We start from the raw sequence: 20,021 nt of genomic DNA, 5'->3' as shown, positions 1-20,021 counted from the left end.
TTTGTTAAGTTCTTTTTTTTTTTTTTAAGATTTTATTTATTTATTTGACAGAGAGAGATCACAAGTAGGCAGAGAGGCAGGCAGAGAGAGAGGAGGAAGCAGGCACTCTGCTGAGCAGAGAGCCCGATGTGGGACTCGATCCCAGGACTCTGAGATCATGACCCGAGCCAAAGGCAGCGGCTTAACCCACTGAGCCACCCAGGCGCCCCGAGTTTGTTAAGTTCTTTATAGATTTCGGATACCAGCCCTTTATCTGGATGTCATTTGCAAATATCTTCTCCCCCTCTGTCTGTTGTCTTTAAGTTCTGTTGACAGTTTCCTTTGCTGTGCAAAAGTTTTTATCTTGATGAAGTCCCATTACTTCATTTTTGCCTTTGTTTCCTTTGCCTCTGGAAATGTATCTAGCAAGAAGCTGCTGTGGCCAAGGTCAAAGAGACTGCCACCTGTGCTCTCCTCTAGGATTTTGATGGACTGTCTCACATTTAGGTCTTTCATCCATTTTGGGTCTATTTTTGTGTATAGTGTAAGGAAACGGTCCAGTTTCATTCTTCTGCGTATGGCTGTCCAACTTTCCTAACACCATTTGTTGAAGAGACTCTCTTTTTTCCACTGGATATTCTTTCCTGCTTTGCTGAAGGTTAGTTGACCAGAGACTTGAGGGTCTATTTCTGGGTTCTCAATTCTGTTCCACTGATCTATGTGCCTGTTTTTGTGCCAGTACCATACTGCCTTGATGATGCCACCAGCTTTTGTGTTTTGTTTTGTTTTTTCCAACTTTTCTTTGGTGATTTGGGGTCTTTTCTGGTTCCATACAAATTTCAGGATTATTTGTTCCAGCTCTGTGAAGAGTTGATGGTATTTTGATAGGGAATACACTGAATATATAGATTGCTCTAAGTAGCACAGATATTTTAACAATATTTGTTCTTCCAATCCAAGAGCATGGAATGTTCTTCTATTTCTTTGTGCCTTCAATTTCTTTCATAAGTGTTGCATAGTTTTCTGAGGACAGATCCTTTGCCTCTTTGGTTACCAGGTTTTTTTGTTGTTGTTTTGGTTTTTTAAGATTTGGGACAGAGAGAGCAAGAGCAGCAGGGAGGGGCAGAGGGAGAGGGAGCAGCAGACTTCCTGAGTGAGGAGCCCAACTTGGGGCTCAATCCCAGGATCCTGAAATCGTGATGTGAGTGGAAGGCAGACTTTTAACTGACTGAGCTACCCAGATGCCCCTCTTTAGCTAGGTTTATCTCTAGATATCTTATGGGTTTTGATGCAACTGCAAAAAGGGTCAACTCTTTAATTTCTCTTTCTTCTCATTGTTAGTGTATAGAAATGCAACTAATTTCTGTGCACTGATTTTATATCCTGCTACTCTGCTGAAATCCTGTATGAGTTCCAGCAATTTTGGGTTAAATTATCATGTCATCTGCAAAGAGTGAGAGTTTGACTTCTTTGCTGATTCAGTTGACTTATTTTTGTGGTCTAATTGCCGAGGCTAAGACTTCTGGTACTATGTTGAAGAGCAGCGGTGATCATGCACATCCCTGCTGTGGGGGATGCCAGACATCCCATCCTGATCTTATAGAACTGTTTTTCCCCATTGAGAATGACACTCACTGTGGGCTTTACGTAGATGGCTTTTATGATACTGAAGTATGTTCCAACTCTACACTGTGCAGAGTTTAAATTAAGAAAGGAAGCTATATTTTGTCAAATACTTTTTCTGCATCTATTGAGAGGATTATATGATTCTTATTCTTTTATTAATATAGCATATCACATTGATTACTATGTGGAAGTTGAACCACCCTTGAAGCCCAGGAATAAATCCTACTTGGTCATGATGAATAATCCTTTTAATGTACTACTGGATCCCATTGACTAGTATGTTGGTGAGAATTTTGGCATCCATGTTCATCAGGGATATTAGTCTGTAATTCTCCTTTTTGGTGGGGTCTTTGTCTGGTTTGGGGATCAAGGTAATGCTGGCCTCACAGAAAGAGTTTGGAGATTTTCCTTCAATTTCTATTTTTTGAAACAGCTTCAGAAGAACAGGCATTATTTCTTCTTTTAATCTTTGGTAGAATTCCCCTGGGAGGCCATCTGGCCCTGGAATCTTGCCTGTTGGGAGATTTTTGATTAGCCTTTCAATTTACTTGCTGGTTATGGGTCTGTTCAGGTATTCTATTTCTTCCTGTTTCAGTTTTGTTAGTTTATATTTCTCTAGGAATGCATCCATTTCTTCCAAACTGCCTAATTTGTTGACATGTAATTGCTTATAACATGATCCCTTAGTGTTGGTTATGATCTCTCCTCTTTTATTCATGATTTTACTTGTTTGGGTACTTTCTCTTTTATTTTTGATAAGTCTGGCCAGAGGTTCATCAATCTTATTAATTCTTTCAAAGAACAAGCTCCTAGTTTCATTGATCCGTCCTACTCTTCTTTTGGTTTCTATTTTGTTGATTTCCGCTCCAATCTTTATTCTCTTCTCCTCTGGGTTTAGGCTTTATTTGCTGTTCTTTCTCCAGCTCCTTTAGCTGTAAGTTTAGGATGTATACTTGAAGCTTTTTTTTTTTTTTTTTTTTTTTTTAATTTATTTAGTCAGAGAGAGAGAGCGAGAGCAAGCACAGGCAGGCAGAGTGGCAGGCAGAGTCAGAGGGAGAAGCAGGCTCCCCATGGAGCAAGGAGCCCGATGTGGGACTCGATCCCAGGACGCCGGGATCATGACCTGAGCCGAAGGCAGCTGCTTAACCAACTGAGCCACCCAGGCATCCCTAGGATGTATACTTGACACCTTTCTTGTTTCTTTAGAAAGGCTTGTACTGCCATATACTTCTGTCTTAGGTCCACCTTTGCTGCATCCCAAAGGTTCTGAACAGTTGTGGTTTAATTTTCATTTGTTTCCATGAATTTTTTAAATTCTTCTTTAAATTTCCTGGTTGAGGGCGCCTGGGTGGCTCAGTGGGTTAAGCCGCTGCCTTCGGCTCAGGTCATGATCTCAGGGTCCTGGGATCGAGTCCCGCATCGGGCTCTCTGCTCAGCAGGGAGCCTGCTTCCTTCTCTCTCTCTCTCTGCCTCTCAGTGTACTTGTAATTTCTCTCTGTCAAATAAATAAATAAAAAATCTTTAAAAAAAAAAAAAATAAAATAAAATAAATTTCCTGGTTGACCCATTCATCCTTTAGTAAGATGTTCTTAAACCTCCATGTATTGAGTTCTTTCCAAATTTCCTCTTGTGACTGAGTTCAAGTTTCAAAGCACTGTGGTCTGAAAAATACACAGGGAATGATCCCAATCTTTTGGTACTGGTTGAGACCTGACTTGTGACCCAGTATGTGATCTATTCTGGAGAAAGTTCCATGTGCACATGAGAAGAATGTGTATTTTATCGCTTTAAGATGGAGTGCTTTGACTTTATCTATGAAGTTTATCTGATCCAGTGTGTCATTCAAAGCCCTTGTTTCTTTGTTGATCTTCTGCTTAGATGATCTTCTGCATAGAAGGAGGTGTTAAGAGTCCCCTACTATCAATGTATTTCTTTAATTTTGCTTTTAATTGGTTTATATAATTGACTGTTCCCATGTTATGGGCATAAATACTCATAGTTATTAGATAATCTCGTTGGAGAGACCCTTTAATTACAATATAGTGGCCTTCCCCATCTCTTATTAGTCTTTGGTTTAAAATCTAGTTTGTCTGATATAAGTATTACTACCCAAGCTTTCTTTGATATCCATTAGTATGGTAAATGGTTTTCCACCCCCTCACTTTCAATCTGGAGGCATCTTTGGGTCAAAAATTAGTCTTCTGCAGATAGCATACTGATGGGTCTTGCTTTTTTATCCAATCTGATATCTTGTGCTTTTGATTGGGGGCACTTAGCCCATTTACATTCAGAGTAACTACTGAAGGTAAGAATTTAGTGCCACTGTATTGCCTATAGTCACTATTTCTGTACACTGTCTCTGTTCCTTTCTGTTCTATGTTACTTCTGGACTCTCTCTTCACTTAAAAGATCCCCTTTAATATTTCTTGCAGGGCTCGTTCAATAATCACAAATTCTTTTAGTTTCTGTTTGTCCTGGAAGCTTTTTATCTCTCCTTCTATTTTGAATGACAATCTCACTGGATAAAATATTCTTGATGAATTTTTTTCTCATTTAGCACCCTGAATATATCATGCCAGTACTTTCTGGTTTGCCAGGTCTCTGTGGATAGGTCTTCTGCCAATCTAATGTTTCTACCCTTGGAGGTTACGGACCTCTTGTCCCGAGCCGCTTTCAGAATTTTCTCTTTGTCTCTGAGATTTGAAAGCTTCACTATTATATGTCGAGGTGTAGACCTATTTTTACTGATTTTGAGAGGGGCTCTCTGTGCCTCCTGGACTTGAATGCCTGCTTCTTTCCCTAAATGAGGGAAGTTCTCTGCTATAATTTGCTCCAATATACCTTCTTCCCCCCTTTCTCTTTCCTCTTCATCTGGGATCCCAATTATTCTAATATTGTGTTGCTTTATGATATCACTTATCTCGAATTCCTTCATGATCCAGTAGTTGTTTATCTCTCTTTTTCTCAGCTTCCTTATTCTCCATCATTTTGTCTTCTATATCACTAATTCTTTGCCCCATTTATCCTAGCAGTTACAGCCACCATTTTTTATTGCACCCCAATAATAGCCTTTTTTATTTCAATTTGGTTAGATTTTAGTTTTTATTTCTCCAGAAAGGGATTCTCTAGAGTCTTCCATGCTTTTTATAAACCCAGCTAATATCTTTATAATCGTTACTCTGAACTCTAGTTCCAACATCTTACTTATATCCATTCTGATTAGGTCCCTGTCAGTCAGTACCGCCTCTTGTTCTCTTTTTTGAGGTGAGTTTTTCCATCTTGTCATTCTGTGCAGAGAAGAATAGATGAACAAGAGAACAAAATACTAAAATGGCAATAACAGCCCCAGAGAAATATATACTAAACAAATCAGAAGAAACCCAAAATAAAAAATAAAAAAGTAAATAAATAAAATCTTTAAGACAAAGAGAATATAACCAGACAGGTAAACAGAACAGAACAATACACTGGATCCTGTGTGTATTTTGGTCTGTTAGACAACTAAATCCCAAAATTGTAAAGAAAGGAAAACTTACATATGTACAAAAACAAAATTAAACTTAAGCACATCAATATAAAATTAAATATAAGAATTATATATAAGAAATGTAGATAGAATATAACTGTAAAAACAAAAATGAAAAAGGACAAAAGAAAAAAAACAAAAACAACAAAAAAAAGAAAAGAGTATAAACAGACCAGTGAATGGAACAGAGCAATATAATATATTCTGGGTGTATTTTGGTCTGTCTGTTTGAAGAAGCTACATCCCAAAACTATAAAGAAAGAAAGAAAAATTTACATATATACAAAAATGAAATAAAATACAATGAAAGGGGGCGCCTAGATGGCTCAGTGGGTTAAAGCCTCTGCCTTCGGCTCAGGTCATGATCTCAGGGTCCTGGGATCAAGACCCGCATCGGGCTGTCTGCCCTCTCTCTGCCTGCCTCTCCACCTACTTGTGATCTCTCTCTCTGTCAAATGAATCAATAAAATCTTTTTTAAAATAAATAAAATAAAATACAATGAAAGGATAGAATGTAACTAGAGATGAAAATTTAAGAAGACTTTTAAAAAGAGAGAATATTTAAAAAAGAGAGAGAGAGAGAGTATAATCAGACAGGAGAACAGAACAGAGCAATACACTAGAATCTGGGTGTATTTTGGTCTGTCTGTTACAAGAAACTGCATCCCAGAACTGTACAGAAAAACTTACATATATATAAAAATAAAATGAAATACAATGAAAGGATAGAATGTAACTGTAAAAATGAAAATTAAGATTTTTTTTTAAAAGATTTTTATTTATTTAGTTGAGAGAGAGACAGTGAGAGAGAGCATGAGAAGTGAGAAGGTCAGAGAGAGAAGCAGACTCCCCATGGAGCTGGGAACCTGATGCAGAACTCGATCCCGGGACTCCGGGACCGTGACCTGAGCCGAAGGCAGTTGCCCAACCAACTGAGCCACCCAGGCGCCCCGAAAATTAAGATTTTAAGAAAGAGTTAATAAAATAAGAAATTGGTTGAAAAGTAAAGAAAAAAATTAAAATTCAAAGACTAAACAATCAGAAAAATACCATGAATTCTATACACTATTCTTTCCTATCGCTGGACTTCTGGAGTTCTCTATGATGGGTAAAAACATGGTCTTAGCTTATTAAGATATTCTTGCTGATCTTCTGGGGGAAGGGCCTGCTGAGGTGATGCTCAAGTGTCTTTGCAGGGGCGAAGTTGCATGCCCTTGACAAGGGGCCAAGCTGAGCAAGCAGCTCCAGATTGCTCTCTGTGGCTTCTGTTCCCTGAAGGCTTTCTGCGCAGCTTTAGAGGATGAGAATGAAAACAGCAGCCTCCCAATCTCTGGCCCTGGAACAGAGCCTGGGGACCCACTCCTCTGTGTGCCCTCACAAAAAAGCAGCCGATCACTCCTGTCTCCCAGGTCTCCAGCCACACTCCATGCTCACCCAGCTTGTGACCGAGCATTTCTATCTCAGGCACGTGACTCTGCTTCGAGTCTCCAGAAGGGGTGGGTCTTGCCGTGGTTCAGTGGAATGCTGGGCGCCTGCTTGGAGAACAGTTGCCCAACCATGCCACAGTCTGCAGTTTATGGCAAAACCAAGCTGATAGCCCACTTGTGGGTTCAATGATAGCAGCTGGCTTCCCCATGCCTGGGAACTCTGCCACACTCAGGCACCCCTGATGTTTCTGTGACCCCAAGGATCCTGAGACCACACTGTCCCATCTAAGATTCTGCCCCTCTTTGCCACCTGAGTGCCTTTCAGGCAGGGACATCCCTTACCGGAGCTGACTTCTAAAAGTTCTGATTTTGCACTCAGCTGCTGTATCGGTTTCCTATGTTGACTGCTGCACTCCCCCCACCGCCGCAGTTTATCTTCCCATATACTGCCTCAGATTCACTTCTCCACACTTGCAGAAAGTGATCACTTCTCTATCTGTAGCATTTCAGCAATGCTTTTTTTAGATCTCTGGTTGAGTTTGCAGGTGTTCACAACGATCTAATTAACTATCTAGCTGAATTCCTAGGACCCGATGAAACCAAGGTCTCCTACTGTGCCATCTTGGAAAGTCGCCTAGTGAAGTCTTTCTCACATTATCATCACTTAGGCTCTGCTTCTGTCCTCTCATCTCCTGATTCTCCTATCTCCCCAGTTCACCCTGTGATTATACTGAGTCCATCCAGATAATCCAGGATAATCTCCCCATGTCAAGACCCTTAATCACATTTTAATCACCTTGCCATGGAACCTAACATATTCATAGGTTCTGCGGAACAGGACTTAGAAATGGAGAGGTGCATTATTCTCCCTACCACAGCTATATAGCATCCTGTCAGGAACTGGTGACCAGGATCTCTAAAACTGGAGTCCATGGTTAGGCTTCAGGTTATCTGTAAAACCCTTGAGACTGTTGACAAAATATATCTTCCGACATGTTTCTCAAGAGAGAGCCCATAGCTTTCGTGATTCTCAAAAGAGCTATGTATGAGCCCATTACTATCAAACAATCACTGTCCAAGAACTGACTGAGGGAAGAGAGCAAAAACCAACACTATCTCCATAACTATCAGAACAAAGACAAAATCCTCCCCGGCCCTTGCACTGTAAGAAAAAATCATCACCACTTCTGTCCCCTTCTCAGGACATGCACAATTCCACACCACACACAAACCTCTCCAGAGACAGAGGTGGGGTCCCAGTTTAAAGGCAGAATAATCCCCCCAGTATGCAAAAAGGGTAACAATAATAGGCCTGTGGGTAAAAAGTGGTGTGGGATCAAACTTTAAGTCATATAGGACCCCATGCCTGAGCCCTCTTCTTTTCCAGCCGAGCTTCTAACCACAGGTGGAGAAAATAACAGCCCTTGGCAAAAACAAAGCTGCCTCTTGGTATGCAGCATTCCCAGATCTGGGCCCCTTCTCTTCCTTCTCTCATTCTCAAGGAGAGGCACACCACCGTGTTCACACACTCTGACAGCTTTCCTCAGACAGCTGCCCAAAATGCTGCTTAGCAAAGGCCAGTATCACAGACTCTGGATATCAAACTGAATATGAAATGGATCACTTCTTCCTCTGACCCCGAAAAAATTTTACTTAGCACAAGTAAACGCCTTAGAAAATAGTGTCTCTCTTATACCTGTGTGCCCAGCCATAAGAGAGAAAATGGTCACTTACTTTGACTGCAAGGTCTGCCTCGGCCATGTGCCATCTTCATTTTGGGGCTCAATTACTAGCACCTGAGTGAAAGGGGAAATCAAATAAGGAATATGCAAAAGACCTCACTGGTGACAAGCTCAGAACCAGAAGATATCTTGGCCACACACCCTGGCAGAGCAGCCTGCTGGGCATGGCCTGAGCCCTCCTACCTGACCCTGGTAGAGCCCAGCATCCTGGACAGTGTTGTCTAGCTTGCTCAGCTGCTCATAGGTGTTGCTCATGTACTTGTTCCACAGCCGTGTTTCCCGCTCAGCAGGGATATTGAATAGCTTCCGCATCTCCTTCTCGATGGTTGCTAGAGATGGACAGAAGGATCACTCAGGACTGAAGATCACTCAGACGGACGGAAGGATCACTCACCTCACTCCAGATGCAAGGCTAGTAACAGCCGTAGCAAGCTAAAGCTCATCCTCCCTCCTGTTCGGACCGTCAGTCACAGGGTGCTTTGGAACGAAAGTTCTGACTGACCTCAGCCCCTTGATGATTAAGGCCAAATGTCTTCCATGGGCATCCTCCTGCACTCACACACTTAGAAACCTTCCCTATGCTTCTTCTTCTTCAATAGGTGGGTCCCATTTACAGCACACAAGCAACACAGAAAGGTGACAAAACCTTCCTCTGAAGTTAAGATAAATGTGATTTCGAATACCAGCCCTGCCACTTTCTCACAGAGATTTTTTTTTAAAGATTTTATTTATTTATTTGACAAAGAGACACATCAAGAGAGGGAACACAAGCAGGGGTAGTGGGAAAGGGAGAAGCAGACTTCCAGCTGAGCGGGGAGCCTGATGTGGGGCTCAATCCCAGGACCCTGGGATCATGACCTGAGCCAAAGGCAGATGCTTAACCAACTGAGCCATCCAGGCACCCCCTCAGAGATTATCTTTTTTTTTAAAGATTTTATTTATTTATTTGACAGACAGAGATCACAAGCAGGCAGAGAGGCAGGAAGAAACAGAGAGAGAGGAGGAAGCAGACTCCCCACTGAGCAGAGAGCCCATTGTGGGGCTCGATCCCAGGGCCCTGGGATCGTGATCTGAGCTGAAAGCAGAGGCTTTAACCCACTGAGCCACCCAGGCGCCCCCCACTCAGAGATTTTTTAATAAGTAAGTGTAACCTCCCCGAATCTGCATTTCCTCATCTTTATCACAGTATCATGTATCATGGTCAGGGAGCATGTCCAAGAGTCTGTAAAACACGATTCCCAGGCCTAGCTCTCCACAAGAATCAGGTCAGGCTGGTAACCACAACCTGAGACTATGTGGGTAACAACTCTGGAGGGGGTGCCTGGCTTCACTCCCATCAGCCACAATGCTCCGCGCTCTCTGTACCCGGAAATTCGGGACACCAGCTCAGCTACTCACCGATAGTGTCTGCCTTGCTGAAATGGCAACTCAGCACATTAGTGGGGTCACTATTCTCACAGAGCTTCAGTTCCAGCAAATAGACCTCCACCTTGCAGTGCTTGACGAAGAGGCCATGCTCCACTACCTGCAAACAAGAGGCACAGGTGAAGCAGCAGCGGTTCCACACCGGGCAGTTTGGGAAACAATAGGTTTCATCAGTGGTAAGGGGCAGAATCCACACAATCATCACTTTCCCTAAGTGATCAGGGGATCAGGACAGATTTTTAAAGCCACCAGCATCTGTCCAAGGGTTTCAAATCTTTCTTCCCTTCACAAGAAAGAGAACCAGCTAGCTGTAACAGTGCACAACAGGGAAGTCACTGTTCATCTCTCTAAGTCAGGATAGTGAGGTCTCCCTTGCAGGGTTTGTTGAATGAGAGAACTAGAGAATGTAGCTAAAACCCTCGGGCAGCAGAACACTCACCATATGGCAACACTGTGGGCATTAGGGGACATCTGCCAGACTGGCACACCTCCAGCTTTTTGATCCCTAACCCCTCGCAGGGGCCCAGGTTTCCAGATACAGAAAGAATGTAGTTCTGGCCTCAAACAATGACTGTTAGAAGCAAGGCCTCAGGACTACAGATCTTTCCTATGCTGAGAAGGGGAACTATATACCAGGGAGAGTAAGAAATTTACCCAATGTCTACCTCTTAGCAGGCATGTGATTCCCCCTCTGGTAGGACAAGCAAACGACTGTGGGAGTCTTCTACTAAGTCCCATCTACCAGTGGGGTGAAGAATCTGGATTTCTACCTCACAGCCTGCTTTCCCTCAGGAGGTTATGCTTCTCTGGTTTATAAACACCTGCTTTTTGAGATATTCAACAGTGTGGCCCAAGAGTCATAAGCACAGAGGAAAAAGCAGTCTCAGAAAGGTTGTAAGATAAACAAGAAGCAGTACATTACTGTATGTCCACATGACCCCAAGTAAACTTTCTCTCATAGAGCCTTCCAGAAAGTGCTCTCATGGCACTGCTGGACACATCCCAAGCCATGGGCAGCTCTGATGTTTGGAGGCCACTCACTGTAACATCTCAGGTGAGCAGCCTCACTCACCACCACTCACGACCACAATTCCCTAAAGAGAACCAGAAAGAAGGCCTCAAACACCTCTATTCCACCACTTGGGCACATCCAGTAACCCAGAAAACCAATACCAGTCAGTGTCCCCAGGGAGCACTTGCAGACACTGACCAGCAGCTGTGACAACTTGTGTACTCACTTTTCTGACAATGGGCTGTTGGCCTTCTACACAGCCATACCAGTTTAGTAATTTATTCCAGGCCTCCGTTGGGACCAAAACATAGTCCAATTCATCAATTAAATGTTCCTTTAAGGTCTGACTCTCAGGATCTGAAAAAAGAAAACACCTCATAACTCACTGCTCTTCTCCCCAGAAATATTTGTTTTATAGGATTCTCGTGTACTTTCAGAAACAAAATTATTTATAGAACGGGTACAAAATTCCAAAATTCTGTCACTGGCCATAACACAGAGCAGAAGTGACAACTGTCTTCAGCCACGCCTTCATAGGAACATGTATTTCTTCTATAACGAAATGGAGTAGGGAGAATTAAAAACTCCAGTTTACATTTTCAATACGCTTCCAGATTCCACAATGAAAACTGTTAATTATGAACATTTTAACATAATATCCTATTTAGGGAAACTTCATTGAGGTCATATATCTTCTGAAAGATTTACTAAGAAAACAACAAACACATCATTGAGTTAACTTTATTTTACCAAGAGTTATTCAGAATTCTTAGTTTTCCAAAGGCCAAGCTGAAACCCAGCTGGACAACCTCTTATGGAGGGGGGAATGTCTTTAACACCCTAACGTGCTCAATGTGCACCTCACAACCCCCACAGGCAGGCAACATGACTAGGAGTGGATATCCATGATCAGAAACACACTCCCGCAGCTGAAGACCAAGGAACTGGATCAAGGGAAGAGTGATCACCTCCCACCAACGAAGCCTCCCTGTGCCCAGCAACACCTACTCCTGCCATAATGGTTGCACAAGTATCCAGAGCAGTGCAACTTATCTGTAACTCAAGGCATATGATGTTAAAAACCAAAACCGTAAACAGCATTCACAAAGTGACGGGGGCTTCCCATCAACCACATCCCCCGGTGCCCTCCACCAGTTTTTACCCAACCCATCAGCTCTTTTGCCTTTCCTTGCAGCAAGCCTCAGACCTCACCCACCTCTGCCGTTTTCATCTGGAGGGAGAACAGGAAAGGAATTAAATAGCAGCGGAGGACAGGAATACCAAGGTGAGATGGACGAACGGATAAACATGATGGGGTATATACGCACAGCGGAACACTATTCAGCCTTCAAATGGAAGGAAATTGCAACACATGATGCAATGATGAACCCCGAATATTATACTAAATAAAATAGGGGAGTCACAGAAAAACAAATATTGAACAATTCCACTTAAGGGAGGTGTCTAGAGTAGACAGATTCAGACACAGAAAGTAGAATGGTGGCTGCCAGGGGCTCAGAGGAAAGGAGACTGGGAGTCACAGTTAATGGGTAGGGGGTTGCAGTTCTGGGTGGTCAAAATGTTCTGGAAATTGGTTGCGGAACAATGTGAATATACTTAATACTATTGAACTGCACACTTAAAAATGGTCAAGAGGAGGGGCGCCTGGGTGGCTCAGTGGGTTAAGCCACTGCCTTCGGCTCAGGTCATGATCTCAGGGTCCTGGGATCGAGTCCCGCATCGGGCTCTCTGCTCAGCAGGGAGCCTGCTTCCCTCTCTCTCTCTCTCTGCCTGCCTATCCATCTACTTGTGATTTCTCTCTGTCAAATAAATAAATAAAATCTTTAAAAAAAAAAAAAATGGTCAAGAGGATAAACTATTATGTGTATTTTACCATTAAAAAGGGGGGTGCACCTGGGTGGCTCACTGGGTTAAAGCCTCTGCCTTTGGCTCAGGTCATGATCCCAGAGTCCTGGGATCAAGCCCCACATCGGGCTCTCTGCTCAGCAGGGAGCCTGCTTCCTCCTCTGTCTGATTCTCTGCCTACCTGTGTACCTGTGATCTCTGTCTGTCAAATGAATAAATAAAATCTTTAAAAAAAAATAAAATCTTAAAAAAAAAAAGGGCTGAGGTCATGATCTCAGGGTCATGGGATCAAGCCCCACATTGGGCTCTCTGCTCAACAAGGGAGTCTGCTTCTCCCTCTCTCTCTCTCTGCCTTCTTGTGATCTCTGTCAAATAAACAAAGAAAAAAAAATCTCTAAATTAAAAAAAAAAAAAAAAGGGATGGATCCTCCTTATTGATGAGCCAATCACTTCCCACAGCCTGTCTGGCACGATTATTAACAGAGCAGGCCTTTTCTGCTGAGGAACAGAAGGATGATCCACTGGTATCAGTCTGCTTGAGACAAAAGCTTCCCCCTGAAACTGACACTTTTCTAGCAATTGATTTATAAATTAAACTTCTGAGTCATAAATTCAACTTTTCTCTGATTTATAAATTAAAAGTCATTGAAGTTATTTACTTCTTGGCTTTCTTGAGGATATATGCTTCTTCGTTTCTAACACTAAGCAGATCTGGCTACACACACTGTGCCAAGCAGCAGCCAGAAATCTCTAAATGTGGTAAAGGAACAACAGCTTTCAGCATCACCAACCCCAAGTACATCATTTCCACAGGCCATTTTCCCCTCTAAGGATCCATGATGATTTTTGCACACATCAAGCTTACACGCTCAGTGCAAATGCAGGGAATATGACTGGAATTCCCAAGGAGGTTCACGACTTTCACTTGAAACAGGACCAATCTAAAGGCATCATGCTCAAAATCACACAGAGGTTTGGGAATGAGGATTTAGTCTCTGCAAATTTCTTTCACAGAGGAGAATAAACGGGGAAAATGAGAGCACAGCTTGGCCAAAGCACAAGGATTTCATATGATATACAGCAGAGGCAGCTGTGGGAAGCACAAAAGGGGTGCTCTGCATACAACATAAGGAAGGACAGGCAAGACCCCATCCTTCCCACACTTCCAAGAGCCCTATCCAGCCACTTCCATGTCCTTAGGTGAAAGGTAGCTGGATTGGGACTGAGAGGTGACTGAGAGCCTGGGAACTAAGGGGGTGATTCACCAGAGACAGGTCATTCCTATACTGCCAATGTTCCAAGCAGGTTCTGAACAGAACGTACTTCTCACCTCCTAAGCACAAAGCAAATGTTTCAAGGAAAAGCCAGATGACATTAAATTGGAGGACGATGGAAGAAATGCTTTCCCTTAGCTGAAGGTCATCCAAATGATTTCACAAAGCTCCTCGAGCCCTTATCATTAGTATTCTTATAAGCATTAAGAAATCTTCTATTAAAAAAAAAAAAGAGAGAGAGAGGCACCTGGCTGGTTCAGCCAGTAAAGCATATAACCCCTGATCTCAGTGTCATGAGTTCGAGCCCCACACTGGGGTTAGAGATTCCTTTAAAAGAAGGTGGGGGGGTGCAGGGGGACGAAAAGTGCAAACACGCTGTTGTGCTCTCTTACGCCAGCTTCATGGTGTGATGCCACCATCTGACCTACATCAAGAAACAAAGCAATGAATTATGATGTCACCTGACATCTCCTAAAACAAGTCTCACCTGAAGCACCGACCATTTTTAAAAACACCCAGGTTAATGTTAAGTACTTGGATCAAACCTCATACATGTCTGTCTTCCTATTGCTCTGATTTTGAACACAATCAACAAACAGATCACTCTCATTCTGCTTGCAAAAGAATCTGAAGCTAAGGGGCGCCTGGGTGGCTCAGTGGGTTAAGCCGCTGCCTTCAGCTCAGGTCATGATCCCAGAGCTCTGGGATCGAGTCCCACATCGGGATCTCTGCTCAGCAGGGAGCCTGCTTCCTCCTCTCTCTCTCTGCCTGCCTCTCTGCCTACATGTAATCTCTCTCTCTCTCTCTCTGTCAAATAAATAAATAAATAAATAAAATCTTTAAAAAAAAAAAAAAAAAGAATCTGAAGCTAAGCAGAACACAGCCTGGGAAAGGTCAATTGTCTTATCTATGCATCTACAGGTACAAGCCCAGCTCTGGTATGTCATGCATCATTTTTTCAATCACTTCTTCCAATGGGAGCTGACCGTGATAATAACTCTACTCTCCTCACACACTCCTATGACAATCATCATAGGAAAGCTAGATGGATGTAGACAGGTCTGCAAATTGTTCCACTGCAAAGGTAACACAGAAAATTCTGGTGCGCAAATTTCAGACTCCAGATGCAGTTTCAAAATGATAACCTATTTCTTTCCATTCCACATGCTAATCTAAAATCTGACAGCTCTAAAAAAACTAATCCCCAGGGGCGCCTGGGTGACTCAGTGGGTTAAAGCCTCTGCCTTTGGTTCAGGTCATGATCCCGGGGTCCTGGGATCAAGCACCGCATTGGGCTCTCTGCTCAACGGGGAGCCTGCTTCCTCCTCTCTCTCTCTGCCTGCCTCTCTGCCTACTTGTGATTTCTGTCTGTCAAATAAATAAATAAAATCCTTAAAAAAAAAAAACCTAAGCCCCAAAAAGAAAAATACGAGAATCACACTCTTGTGTGAAGCAGGTAGTTTAGGGAAAAAGTAGTTTCATTCCTCCCAGAGGGTCTTACAAAGACTTCTGGTACAGATGCTAATCAAGGACACTTGTTTCTATCCATCACAACAAGAAAGTCAGATTCACAACACCCATGTTACTGATAAACATGACCTCAGGTCACTGCCTAGGTGGGTATTTCAGTTAGAAAAGCAACAGGATACTATACCTGAAAAGAGTCCGGAGTTATCTATTGGGCCAGGAAATAGATTGTGTTCACCCACATTGTACATATCCCAGCTGTCGAAACCCACATACTTCTTCCACTGCTTGAACCACCGGCTATCAATAAGATACCTAGAGACAGATAAAAATTTACTATACCAGAAAAACTGAGGTTGTAAGTTTTTGCAGTTGCTCCTTTAATTTTTTTAATGATCTTTTCACCCGGAGAACACACATGTCCCATTCAGAAACACATTTTAAGAACAAGAGCCGGGCTAGGCCTCAGATGGCACAAAGAGCCTGGCCCAGGACAAGAGTCCATTAAGTGAAATGTTGAAAGAATGATTATAGGTGCCCCGCTGACTCAGTCAGTGGAGTGTGTGTACAACTCTTGATCTCGGGGTCAGGAGTTCAAGTCCCATGTTGGGCACAGAGCTTACTTAAAAATAAATATTTTTATTAAACAACAGGAGTCTGGGTAGCACAGTTGGTTGGGTGTCCAGCTCTTGATTTCAGCTCAGGTCATGATCTCATGGTCATGAGACCAAGCCCCATGTCAGGCTCCTCATTCAGCATGGAGTCCGCTTGAGATTTCCTCTCTCTCTCTCCTTCTGTTTCTCCCCCAACTACGCATTCTTACCCTCTCTCTCTCTCAACAAATAAAATCTTTAAATTAAAAAAATAAAAAAGAAAGAAAGAAAGAACAAGGGGTGCCTGGGTGGCTCAGTTAACCATCTGACTCTTGGCCTCAGGTCAGGTCCCGACCTCAAGGTTGTGAGTTTAAGCCCAGTGCTGGGCTCTCCTCTGGCATGGAACCTACTTATTAAAAAAAAATAATAAGGGGGCACCTGGGTGGGTCAGTGGGTTAAGCCTTTGCCTTTGGCTCAGGTCATGATCCCAGGGTCCTGGGATCTAGCCCCACATGGGGGGGGGGGGTCTCTGCTCAGCAGGGGCTTGCTCCCCCCTCCCCCTCTGCCTACTTGTGATCTCTCGCTCTCTCTCTGTCAAATAAATAAAATAAGTAAATATATATATATATATATATATATATATATATATAAATTTTTTATAAAAGGAATGAGTGAATAAAAGGAAATGACTGGCTTCAAAATGCTTATTTAAGTGAAGTCCTCCTATGGCTAAAACCTTGTTTGCCCCTTTCATAATGATCTTTATAGAGGTCCTTGTCCAGAACAGAAAGTTTGGTTATACTGCTCAACATGAAAAGCATTAAACTAATTCTCTCTCTGAAAATGGGATAATAACACCAAACAATTCAAGTTTTCTTTGAGTACCAAAGAAGACATTATAAAAAAATGAGTGCTAGGGGCGCCTGGGTGGCTCAGTGGGTTAAGCCGCTGCCTTCGGCTCAGGTCGTGATCTCGGGGTCCTGGGATCAAGTCCCGCGTTGGGCTCTCTGCTCAGCAGGGAGCCTGCTTCCCCCTATCTCTGCCTGCCTCTCTGTCTACTTGTGATCTCTCTCTGTCAAATAAATAAATAAAATCTTTAAAAAAAAAATGAGTGCTAAAAAAAAAAGGTACACACACATATAATAGTGTCTAGGTATGGTACTATACAAATATACAGCCTCTAGTTATTCCTGATCTGGTTATATTTTTAAAGTATCCCTATGAGAAAAATGAAAAAAAAAAAATAAAAGAATCACTATGCTGTTTTACAACTAAGAAGTAGTAAATCTCTCTGGGAGAAAAAAGCACAACATTTATATTGGTGAGTCCTTTAAGTATTTTTTTTTTTAATATTTTATCTATCTATTCATTTGAGAGAGTGTGGGAGAGGCAGAATGAAAGAGCACAAGCAGGGGGAGAGGCACAGGAAGAGAGGAGAAGCAGTCTACCCGCTGAGCAGGGAGCCCCACTCGGGGCTCCATCCCAGGGCCCTGGGATCATCACCTGAGCTGAAGGCAGATGCTTAACCAACTGAGCCACCCAAGCACCCCAAGTCCTTTAAGTTTTTATAAAAAAATAAACCTCTGCAATCAGGCAGCTTCCCAGAGGCCACAGGATCCATAAGTACATCCAAACCTTTAAAAGGCTCTTTTCCCTCCAAACCCCTTGAACAATATCCTCCAAACACTTTTAGTGTGTGACCTTAGTCTATCTCAAACTTCCTCTGGTTCCTCTGAATATTCTTCATATATCACCCCTATGCAGGATAACTTCTGCTTGCCCTGCCTCTCACAGCTTGGCCAGCTGTACAGCCCTATCTGAGTTCCTCCTAATCCCAATGTTTCCTTTCCCTGGTCAATTCCTCTGTTACCTTAAGTGGCATTATCAACACCACCATCATTTCTTAAAAGATGGATGTTCAATCATATTCGAAGCAAAGCCAAGCCCTAGCTTTCTATTCTCACATGATAATATCGCCCGGGAACATCTTCACTAGTAAAAGTATTGTCCCTTCTACTAAACAGTTAAGAAACCTCATGTCTCAGACTTGCTTTTCTAAACTTTGTACTTTTAATCTTTTCATCTAGGCTCTAAGCTATCCTCTCCCGCTCCAAAATGCTACTGCCACAATTATTTTTGACATTTGCTACCAAAATAACCTGGAGTTCTCAAACATTTGTCCAACTTCTGACCTTGACATCTGTTCGGCAGTTTACAAATTACAAAAGTATCTCTTCTCCTCAACCCATAAGGTGGGGGTGCCAAATATTGCTACCCTGGCTTTATCAGTAAGGCAACGGGGTCTGGGAGGTGTGGTCGCCTTCGCTCAAGGTCACACAACGAGTCCTCGAAGGCAAAGGGCTCTTCCCAACCAGAAGGTCCCCGTAAGCACTCCCCTTCTCCCCCTCCTGCAACCCTTGCCCCCACTGGGTCCGCCCTCTGGGGCTCCAAATGGGCCAAAACAACCCTCACACTTTCCCCTAGGAGATTCTCCTGAGAGGCAGGGTTCAGGATACCTCTCAGGGTCACTAACACCGCCCCCGCCCGGCCCCTACCCAAGCCGGAAAAGAGGGGTCCGGTCTGAGGGCCAGAGTCCCTGCCCCTGAGCCTGGGCAGTGGAAACGCGGGTCCGGTGCTCACCACTGCGCCCCTCGTTGGAGCGTGGTCCTCATCAAGGCCCCGAGCTCGGATTTCTGGGTCTCCGCATCCGGTCGCTCACGACAGCCTCCACCTTCCGCCATCTCGTCCGCGGCCCCGGCCCAGCCGGCCCGGACATCCGCCTCGCGCACGGCGTGCTGTGGGCCGCGCCCACGCACGCACGCAAGCACGCACGCGCGCGCGCGCCCTAGCCCCACCTAGCGCCGCGGCCTGGAACTCCCGCCCGTCCGTCTCGCATGCACCGCCCTTCTCCCACGGGTGCGCGACGGATCCCGGAGAGGACCGGAAGAGGAGGTGGGCGCTGGCAATCTAGCCGCCCCTTCCTCCCGCCTTGCGGGCGGAGCCGCGAGGTGTTTGTTTTGCACCCCTTTCTCCGTCTAGCCCGGCCATCTCTCTTTTAAGCGCTTGACCACAGGCCCCTCGGCACTTCGGGCACCCCGTCCGGGCCCGCGGTGTTAGCCTGCTCTTAGATAAACCCAGGCCAGGTCCGAGAAGCCAAGGAACTAGCTCTTCTTGCTTTGAGCTGGAGACCTTAGGCCAGTCGTTAGCGGCCCAAACGTGGGATCGGGGTGCCTGCCCTGGAGGCCCTACAGGGATTTGGGGGACTGCTGGATGCACCACCGCCGTGAGACCGGGACCCGAAGATGTGATCTAGTCATTAACACTCCTCTCAAACAGTATAGACGCCAGAATCGTAGCCCACGACTGAATTCCCCAAACCCTCCACACTGAGCTAGCTACTTGCCTTGTCAGGGAGACATGCAGCCGCTGAGTGGCGATAGCAACAGGGGAAGGAGGTGCCCAAGGTGCTGCTTAATTTGTTGCAGCAACAATATGCATTGTCCTGAAACTGTGTTTTCCACTCGACCCTACATACAAAAAGCACAGCCCTCCTCATGGAGTGGGAAGTAAGCCCGGAGCAAGGAAGAGACCGGGCAGCTGGCTAGCAGCTGGGCTAGCAGTTCCTGCCCTCAAAAAGAAGTCACACACACACACACACACACACACACACAAAAGTGGGGCGCCTGGGTGGCTCAGTGGGTTAAAGCCTCTGCCTTCGGCTCAGGTCATGATCTCAGGGTCCTGGGATCGAGCCCCCGCATCGGCCTCTCTGCTCAGCGGGAAGCCTGCTTCTACCTCTCTCTCTGCCTGCCTCTCTGCCTACTTGTGATCTCTATCTGTCAAATGAATAAATAAAATATTAAAAAAAGAAGAAGAAGAAGAAGAAGTCACAGTGCGTGACTTCAAACAATCTAATGGGGGGAAGAGATCCTCCACAAATAACCCCAGGGTCAAGCAGTGTGTAGTAGGTAAGTTCCATTAAAGAGTATGAACCAAAGACTGTAGACTCCTGAGCTTGTGAAAGGCAGACTTTGACTTGGTAGCATTTGAGCGTGGTTTTAAAAAGACAGAAATTGGGGCACCT

General features: G+C 44.2%; 1 protein-coding gene across 7 annotated transcripts in view; it reads right to left on the bottom strand.

Annotated features, from left to right (window-relative positions):
- USP4 (ubiquitin specific peptidase 4) overlaps positions 1 to 18,747 on the bottom strand; it is a 52,325-nt gene extending 33,578 nt beyond the window's left edge. For 2 of the 7 annotated variants that reach the window (XM_004760659.3, XM_004760660.3), the window contains exons 1-6: positions 18,578 to 18,737; positions 15,532 to 15,659; positions 10,964 to 11,094; positions 9,699 to 9,825; positions 8,484 to 8,629; positions 8,293 to 8,354 (exon numbers count right to left, since the gene is read on the bottom strand). In XM_004760659.3, the coding sequence (XP_004760716.1) occupies positions 8,293 to 8,354; positions 8,484 to 8,629; positions 9,699 to 9,825; positions 10,964 to 11,094; positions 15,532 to 15,659; positions 18,578 to 18,678 (695 nt within the window). In that variant the 5' untranslated portion in view covers positions 18,679 to 18,737. Of the gene's footprint in view, positions 1 to 4,678; positions 4,893 to 8,292; positions 8,355 to 8,483; positions 8,630 to 9,698; positions 9,826 to 10,642; positions 10,820 to 10,963; positions 11,095 to 15,531; positions 15,660 to 18,577 lie in introns of those variants that run through there. The other 5 variants (XM_045079943.1, XM_004760661.3, XR_006606755.1 and 2 more) reach the window with 5 other exon arrangements.
- Positions 18,748 to 20,021: the final 1,274 nt, after the last annotated feature.

The sequence above is a fragment of the Mustela putorius genome, unplaced genomic scaffold (assembly GCF_011764305.1).
Source record: "Mustela putorius furo isolate JIRA1106 unplaced genomic scaffold, ASM1176430v1.1 tig00000095_pilon_pilon_pilon, whole genome shotgun sequence".
NCBI classification, from domain to species: domain Eukaryota; kingdom Metazoa; phylum Chordata; class Mammalia; order Carnivora; family Mustelidae; genus Mustela; species Mustela putorius.
This window is presented reverse-complemented; position numbering and strand designations above follow the sequence as displayed.